Below are 8,965 nucleotides of genomic sequence, written 5' to 3' on the forward strand. Positions count from 1 at the left end.
GGTTCTGTTAGATTTTGATTGTACCATCTCACATTGGGTCTATGAATCGTTCAGGATAGAAGGAGGTTTTTTTTCTTAGGAAAATCATTCTGTCTACAGAGTTACTAGTGTGCTTTTTGGGATTCTGATTTGTGATTTAGAGGAAACAATCTAGTTGGTACTCTTGGCACAAGAAAAGCTTATCAGCAAAGCATTGATAGTGGAACATGAATTTCTTTAAAGTCAAAAAATTTAGCAAGGCACACAAACCAAGCACAGAAAAAGATTTAGAGGAGAAGCCAGTGTCCAAGCCTGAGGAACCAGAGATTGAGAATGGTGGTAATGATTTGAGTAAGTTTGCTACTGCTGATCTTGCTGCTGAAGTTGAGGATGATGATGATGATTTTATTACGAATGAGGTGAAGAGGAGGTTGAAATAACTGAGAAGAAACAACTTCATAGTCTTGATTCCTGAAGAAGAATCATGTGCTGAAGAGGAAGAGGAAGAGACCGAGAATCGACATTGCTGAAGTGAAGAGAAATAGAGAAAAGAGAGAGCCTTATCGTTTCGGCTAGAATGGAGGAGCCTTCAAGTTTCTGTGATGGGATGCGAGAATGGAGGAGAAGGTGGGATGGAGGAGAATATGTGATGGACGAAGTGCGTTGCACCTGCGTTTTTTTCCTTCATTTTTTCAATTCGATACAAACTTCTTTCCTGCCCCAAACAACTAAAATGAAACACACCATTTCATTAATTCCATTACATGTCAGCACTTTGGTGCGCATGGGTGCGCAAACCGCTTGCCTTTAGACTTTTCCATTTTTATATGGCTCTGTCAAGTTGATTCCCTGAAATGTCCACAACTACACCTTGTACATCAAACGGTTTTTTTTTTTAATGAATTTGTACATCAAACATTTAATAGCTATACTTGGTAACAATGCTGGAAGACATTATCTATATATCGTTATATTGTTTTTTTATTGTCCGGAGGTTGCCTCAACAATCATTTTGTGATTACATCAAGCTAAGCCAATGTTTTACACAGGTTTGCAGCTGTCCCATAGGAGCAACGAGAGTTTAACGGGAGAAAATCAACAAATGGAAAATGACCAACTCTCTGGCCATTACCTACACACAAAACTCCTTAAATTTTGTTGATATGCTATCAGACCTAAAAAAAAAACCCATATGGGGGACAACAAAGAGCATTTTTGGAGGCAGGAAAGATAGTTTATGCCGCCTGTTGAGCAGTAGCTTGTTGTATCAACTGAGAATATATGTACTCGTCAACCCTCTGCTTAGCCAATGCTACCTGTTAAGCATCTAAACATTTGAGAGAGAGAGAAAAAAGACAGCAGATCCATGATGCATACATGTCCATCTTCTCAACCAAAAGAACAAGCAAATCGGCCTCTTCATTCCTTGGGGGAAAAAACAATAATGCCATTTTTCTTTTTGCCAAGATATCAGATTTTACCTATATATCACTGTTTTGAACTTAATACAGCATTCCTTTTTTTTTTTTGACAAGTACTTAATGCAGCATTCTTGATATTAATCAAACTATTCTATTACGTGAAGCTATTACTTGACCCTAGAACATTTCAAACCTAACAGTGCTAGCTCTTCCTGGTCCTTTTCTTTCCCTCACTTCACAATTGCACAAATATCCTCTTGCAAGCCAAGCAATGCAAAGGGAAAAAATGTTCTAAATCTTTCCTAGTCCTTCAGAGAATGGATTATATTTGTACATGAAACGACTTCTCTTGCTTCTAATTGGGTTTTTTCCTAGTTTTTATTTTATTTTTGGGTGAGGGGAGAAAGGATAGATTGTAATGTAAAAATGTTAACTTTTTCCAAATTACAAGAATAAAAATTTGTTATCTACGAACAAGATGATAAGAAATGATTATTATTTTTAACATTGAGCTTCTTTTTAATTTTTTTTTCTTTCATCATTTTGGTGGTATTAACAAATGATTATTATATAACCAAGAAAGATGGACATACCTGTTGAGTGCTACCGGCAAATTGAATTTGTCGATGTTTTTGTTCACCTTTCCCACCATAGACCTGGAAAAAAATATATATATAGCAGCTGAAACAAATGCAAAGGTCCTCAATACTTTTAAGGGTTTTTAGCAATAATGTAGTCATGAACTTTATCTCGACGCTAAGAATTTATTTTTACAGGTTGGAATTGGGAAAACATTGAAATTTGAAACCAATAAATGATAAAACACCCACAATTGAAGTAGATATATTTCTCATCAGCCAAGTTGTCTCATGTGAAGTAATGATTACTGGTCCTTAACAGCGACAGCAAGCAGCAACTTATTCCTCACTCATTCCTAACAGAACTAGGGACAATGCAATGTTTCATGGCAAGAGATCACAACCTCAAGATTTTAGATCTGCCTACCTTGATCATTGCTCCAGACTCATTTCTGATCCTCGATATGTTTGAGCCACACCTGCCGATCAACCCACCAACAAGCGTTTCCGATATCACCATCTCAAAGGTTACATAATCAGCTGCAAGATTGGTTGTCCTAAAGATGATGTGGTTATGACAAATATTAAAACTTGATATAACTGCAAAACATGGCAGTTGAGCTAAATGAGTCGTTTAGTATGGGAAAATATCAATAACCTGAAGTTGGGTCCAAGAATGGTTGGGGTGGTCTGATTGCAGTATAGTTGTATGCTGGGCTAATAGAAATCACTTGTCGCGGTGGGTTTTCCCTGAATAAAATGGAGCTGGATTATAAACATTGATTTTCAAAAAAAAAAAAAAAAAAAACACTTGATTAAAGTCTAAAAGACAAAGTACTGTCCATCCCGAATTCAGTTTAGACCTTAGTTGAGAACCAATCTCCTCCAAAGCCTTCAGTACTGCAGGAACATCACCTGATATCTGAGTTTAACAGAAACCCAAATCATTATTCATTGTTAGCGGTAGAAAGAAACAAGAGGCATAACTAAGCATGAATAACAGAAGGTAAATTAAAATTAAATTAGCACTGGACTTTAGTGCAGGAACATCACCTGCACCAAATGCATCAATTTTCTTCAGTTCAACATTGACGGCTAACACAAACTCACCTGTACCACTCGATCTGATTCATGAGCAGAAGCACACAAAGGCAGCTGATTTGGAGCAAGAATTGTAATTGTGGCTCCAGAGGAATTCCTCAATTTCTCAATGTTTTGACCAGACATCCCAATCAAAGAACCTGCTTGGGACCCAGCAATCAAAAGCCTAATTGTATTGGCAGCCACATGCCCTGCAGCTACTTTTGTCTCCGTACTATTATCATCTTCCTGTAGGGAAAACGGTTTATTTCATCAGTGCCACCACAGCATGAAAAACAATTTGCCAGGTTTTTTGTGCAGAGTTTAAGAAAAAAAAATCCAATCCCACAGGTCTTCAACTTCTTCACTTGGTAACAATAACTATGGAAATGGAAAGTACAAAACAAATGACAGCCATTATCCTAAGAAGCTTGAAACAATCCAAGGTTCCAAGCACTCTTGCTCATTTTCCAAGTGTATCACGAATCCAAGGGCTTCCAGAATGTGTAATCTTCAAATGATTAAGAACTTCATGCCCAATGAACTTTGAATGTAGTCATCTTTTATGGAAACTCCAAAAGTTTTGATAAAAAGTTGTTGCAAGACTACTACTCAGTGGATTTGAAGTTTCCTCATATTTTGATTAGTTGCATATGCTGTAAGAGCATTCCAAGCAAACTACCAGAGACGGGAGATTTGAGGACATGAAATAACATGAACCACCTAGGAAGCATCACATTAACACATAGTGAACCCAAAAATAAGAAAATGGTCGGTGTTTGCCTACTTCAAGAAGATAGCTAGTGGAAGGGAAAGTCTTCAAACTAAATCCTTCCAACCTCCACTTATAAAAAAAAATGCTTCAGACCTCAGCCATTGGTTTAAAGAAAGTTTGATGATTCTAATGAAAAGAGCATCATATATGAATTCATAATTCACATCAATGCAGTTGGAACCAGACCTACATAATTCATAAGTGACTATATATATATTTTGATTGGCACCGGGTATTTGGGAACAGAGTCCTGATCCTAGGGGTGCACAGGCCCTTCGCAAAGAGTTTGCCGCTAGTGCACCTCGGGTATTCAAGGGGAAGATTCCCAGTCCGATGGCTTTGAACCTTAGACCTAGGGGAGCATACCCCCCCAAGCCCAAGGCTTTTACCACTCGAGGCAACCCCTAGGGGTTAATTCATGAGTGACTATATGCATCCAAGTGAATAGAATGCTTTGGAGACTGAGTGTCTGGCCACCTTGTCAATATCATGTGATCCACCATTGCACCAGATTTAGTATTTTTGATGTTTTTTGGTAGTAAGGATGATGTCTGGAATAAGAACCTTGATTAACCACTTTCCAGTGATTACAAATAAGAGCATTGTCTATTGTTGAATATATTTCAACAAGTCCATGAACTAAGGGTCACCCACAAAATAGTTAACCATATAAAACTCAATGCACATTGTTGAGTAAGGAATTTACAGAAAAGCACACCCATAAATTAACAACAACAATGTGCGTCGACATTAAATTTCAAGAACCCACCACATGAAGCTTAGTTGAGCTGCGCAGCAAAAATTACATCACCTTTAGTATTAGACTTGCTATTTGCTGGAGTGCATTCTCTGCGTCAGACACTGTATTGTCACTGTCTTTAGAACTTATAATAATTACACGCTCTTCATGTCGCTGCAATCCATAAGAAAGATTTAGTACGTGCCACAGCCACTAAAAAAGTGGAATTAGACTAGTCATCCCATTTGTTTGTAAACAAATTTGGCTTCAATTCTAAGAAATTGAAAAAAGAATAATATTTGGCAATTTCTCGGCCCAGTAAATGCAACTGTTTAGCACTTCCAATAGCAACTGAGTCCTTCCTACACGTTTAAGGTCAACGTTGTAAAACACAGTTCTTTTGAGGTGGGTAAATACTATCATAAGCAGTAAAACATGAACCCAACGAGCACTAACTCAAAATCACCTCCTCTAATATCTTACCAATTAAAAAAACTTCTGAAACATAAATGCTTGCAAATGCTTTTGTTAATGCAATACCACGTATTAAAGATAAGCGAAAGAAACTTGAGCTCTATCAAGGGCTCTTTCGACGTTTCCACAAAGAACCTGATTTTAGCTTACGAGTTGTGAGCTTTCCGTTCCATGTAACAAAAACATTTCAATAATAACCGAGCGTCTCGTTTCAATTACAAAAGCATTAAAATCCCCAACTTTTCGTTTCTCTAACTTCTCTCAGAACCCTGACGCGACAATATAAGAATTTGCAAAAATAAAATTAAAAGAAACAAAGAGCTTACAGCTATGGAATCTGCGATTTTTATAGTGGCCTTGGTATCTTCGCGAATCTTTTGGATTCGGCAGCCTTCCTTGCCGATGACCTTCCCGATCTGCCTCGACGGCACCACAACTCTGAACAGCACGTCCTGCGCCGAACTCGCGCGCCGCTTCGCTGCCGACTCCTCGGTCTCCAAAGGTGAGGGAAGCTCGTCCTCTCGGCGGCGCTTCCCGGTAAACGAATGTCCAGGTCCGGATCCTGGTAAGGGAAAAGACACCGGTACGGGTACGGGTACAGGAACGGGTACCGGTACCGGTACTGACGGGTGCATCATAGGGTTCATGGGGATTTGGCCTGGATGGGCCATTGTTAAGGCGTGTATACAGAGAGAAATTGACAGAGGTTTTGGGGGAAGAAGAAAAAGAAAGAAGAGATCACGAACAGCACCATCGAATTTACCAATAAGGTTATATGAAGCCGATTGGACTCGAACTAATTTACGGAACTACCCTTCTTTAATTCCTCATTTCATCTATCGCCAATGCCAACCGTAATTCAGATTCACTTTGTTTTATTTGTCAACGTGTCACCCTGTACGGACGACACTCACCCTTTTATGACTTTAATCTAACAAGTAATGTTCGATATAGTGTTAAAATGAGCAAGTTTTGCATTATTGTTTTTTAAAAAATAGGGTCTTTTTTATATGATTTTTGAATTTATTTATTTTTTTAAAATAAATGTGAGGCCGTAAGATTATAAATATCATTTTTCTTATAGAATTTTATACTTGTCCATCCGTATGTAATAAGGTATATCCGTCCATTCATCTCATGGGTCAAATACTCATCTAGAATAGTGTTATTTGAAAATATTTACACCATATAGCACCTACATAATATAATTAATTTTATAATATTTAAGTTTTAAAATTTATCTTCTAAATTAAATTATATCACATAAATATGATGTAATGTAAAGACTTTTAAATATAGATTTATGGACTTACCTAAGTAAGAAGGGGACAATCTAATATGGTTTGTTAATGATTATGATTATATGTTAATGATAATATTTTTCTACAAGCATTCTGTTTTAAGTTTTTGCAAGTAAGAGAAATCTAAAACCCATTAATACATTTAGAGAAATAGATAAATCTCACGTAAGTTTTTGTATAAAAGTAGACTATACCTAAAAAAAATATAAAAAATTATTCTTTATTAATAAAACTCACTCTTTTATAAAGAATTTACGTAGAATTTATCTATTTAAAATTTGTTACTCGAATCTTTATTATGCCTTTTTGCATCTATGAAATACTTAGAGCACTAGCATTGTACTCATTAAATGAGTCTAATTTTTAAAATTTGATGATTTAGGCCTCGTTTGTTTTCAAGAAACATCTCATCTCATCTCACTTCATCACTACAACTTTTCTAAATCTCCACACAAAATAAAATAAACAATTCAACTTTTTCAAATCCCAAAACAAAAATAATATTAAAAAATATATTCTAATAATATTTTATTCAACTTTTTAACTTTAATCTCATCTCATCTCATCTCATCTCTGAAAACAAACGAGCCCTTAGTTTTAAAATCTTGGCATTGGATTCACCATATACTCAAATGTCAAGTTTTGAGCTACAATACATTTTTTTTCATCTTCAAATTTGAAGACTTACTATTCACACTCTATAACCATTATTTTATTTACTTAAATTATTGTTTTCTAATTTTGAGCAACAATATATTTAAATTGAGAAATAATAATTTAAGTATCAAATTAAATTATTAATTAACATATAATCAGTGTAATTATAAAATATGAAAAAAATAACATAAAAATATTATTATTAACAAAATAATATTATATTATTATTTTGATGAATCCAATAACTAATTCAATGTAGGGTTATGGATATAAATATTTTAAATTTATGAAAAATATATACTTTTTTATCAAATTTTAAAAATAAAAATGATAAACCCAATATTAATACTCCAAAGTGTCTTTGGTCAGTCCCATCTATTTCACTGGTTTTTCTTCAAGTAACGGTTTAATTTTGTTGGCAATCAGTTTTACTTTCATTAGCCAATGATTAGAAGCCGTCCACACTTTTCTTTTTTCTTTTTCTTTTTCTTTTTTTTTTCCGAATATCATAATATTATCAAAAATAGAAAAAGAAAGTCTCGAAATCAAACCAATTTAACCGATGTTCGTCAACATTAATCAAGCTCAGAACTCATGCATAGTGAAGTGGTTGGTGACTCATACCATTAATTAATTGATTTTAATGCAATTAACCTCTTAACTTCTTGACAAGTCATCTAGGGCAACTCTCTTGTTGCAACTTGCAACAGTACGAAAGATGGTTCTAATTTTTCTACGGTGGTATATATATATTGGAGGAAGATGAATGAAAAAACTTTAAAAATTGATCAAAGTGATCAATAGATAAACTTAGAAGTTTATTTTTTACTATTTTATTTTATTGATCGATTGTAATTAATTTCAATAACATGATTTTTTACGCTTTCTTTATATCATTAAACTAGTATGTATAAATAATGCTCTTATATATGTCTCATGTACTCGTGTCTTTGTTTATTTTAGGATTAATAAAATTTAATTTATTAATAAAAAAATTTATTTGACTGAATTGAATGTTCAAATTTTAAAGAGATAGATATATCATGTGAATTCTATCTCACTCGACACTTACTTTACAACAAGAAAATAAGAATGATTAGGAAAAAAAGAAGGTCAGTTGAGTTTTAAAAAAATAAAAAATAAATATTTATATTATTCTAATTTTCGTTATCCATTAATCATTTCAATTAGCACATGATATTTTAAGTAATTTCTTAAATTTAAATGGATGATCTATCATGAACTAATTTAAAATATATTAGTAATTATTAATAAAACTAAAGACAATATATAGTATTGACCTTTTTATTTATTTATTTGTATATAGTTTTTTTAGTAGAGTAACGTTAAATACAATGTAAATTTTGAGTGCTCCATTTAATAAAAATGTAGAATCTATTATTATAAAAAATAATTTTTTTATATAAATATTAAATTTAAAATTTTTTAAAACAAATTAATACGTCATGCTTGCATATACTAAATTTCATTTGAGTATGCAGAGGATAATTTTTTTTTAGTTTTTTATTCACATTTTTTTTAAATAAATTTAAATATTTTTAAAGAAAAAAAATACTAATACATTTAAAATTAGTTCCTCAATCACTAAGATCAAAACAAAAATTTAAATTTTTTTTTCAGCAAGCGGTAAATTTGTGGCGGCATTGTAGCCTTTTTCAAATGGGTAATGTAGGATTTTCTCGGCTAACAAAATAGATACGTACTGTTTCCCACCACAATCCAACAATCTCAAGAAGACTGATAACCGCTACTACATAGTACATATATCGTTCATTACACTAAATCATAAACAAACGCATGCCTCTCTTCTCCGTTCCGGCGATCTCCAAACCTCACCATTTTATTTTTCTCTGCGATTCCCCGTTTCACTTCCTCGCTCTTTGATCGATTCCCTCCATTGATAAACCTCTGAGTTCCCTTTCATACGTTCACCCCGAAAC

The 8,965-nt window shown here is 33.9% G+C and overlaps 1 protein-coding gene across 1 annotated transcript; it reads right to left on the reverse strand.

Annotated features, from left to right (window-relative positions):
• Nucleotides 1-964: 964 nt before the first annotated feature.
• On the reverse strand, nt 965-5,800 carry LOC121241629 (RNA-binding KH domain-containing protein PEPPER-like). Its single transcript, XM_041139477.1, has 8 exons — nt 5,373-5,800; nt 4,645-4,746; nt 3,089-3,307; nt 2,842-2,900; nt 2,637-2,728; nt 2,406-2,518; nt 1,994-2,056; nt 965-1,295 (listed from the first exon to the last, which is right to left on the reverse strand). Exons 1-8 carry the CDS (start codon nt 5,715-5,717, stop codon nt 1,215-1,217), a joined length of 1,074 nt encoding a protein of 357 aa, XP_040995411.1. The 5' UTR covers nt 5,718-5,800; the 3' UTR covers nt 965-1,214.
• Nucleotides 5,801-8,965: the final 3,165 nt, after the last annotated feature.

This window comes from Juglans microcarpa x Juglans regia, chromosome 7S (assembly GCF_004785595.1).
Source record: "Juglans microcarpa x Juglans regia isolate MS1-56 chromosome 7S, Jm3101_v1.0, whole genome shotgun sequence".
Lineage (NCBI taxonomy): Eukaryota > Viridiplantae > Streptophyta > Magnoliopsida > Fagales > Juglandaceae > Juglans > Juglans microcarpa x Juglans regia.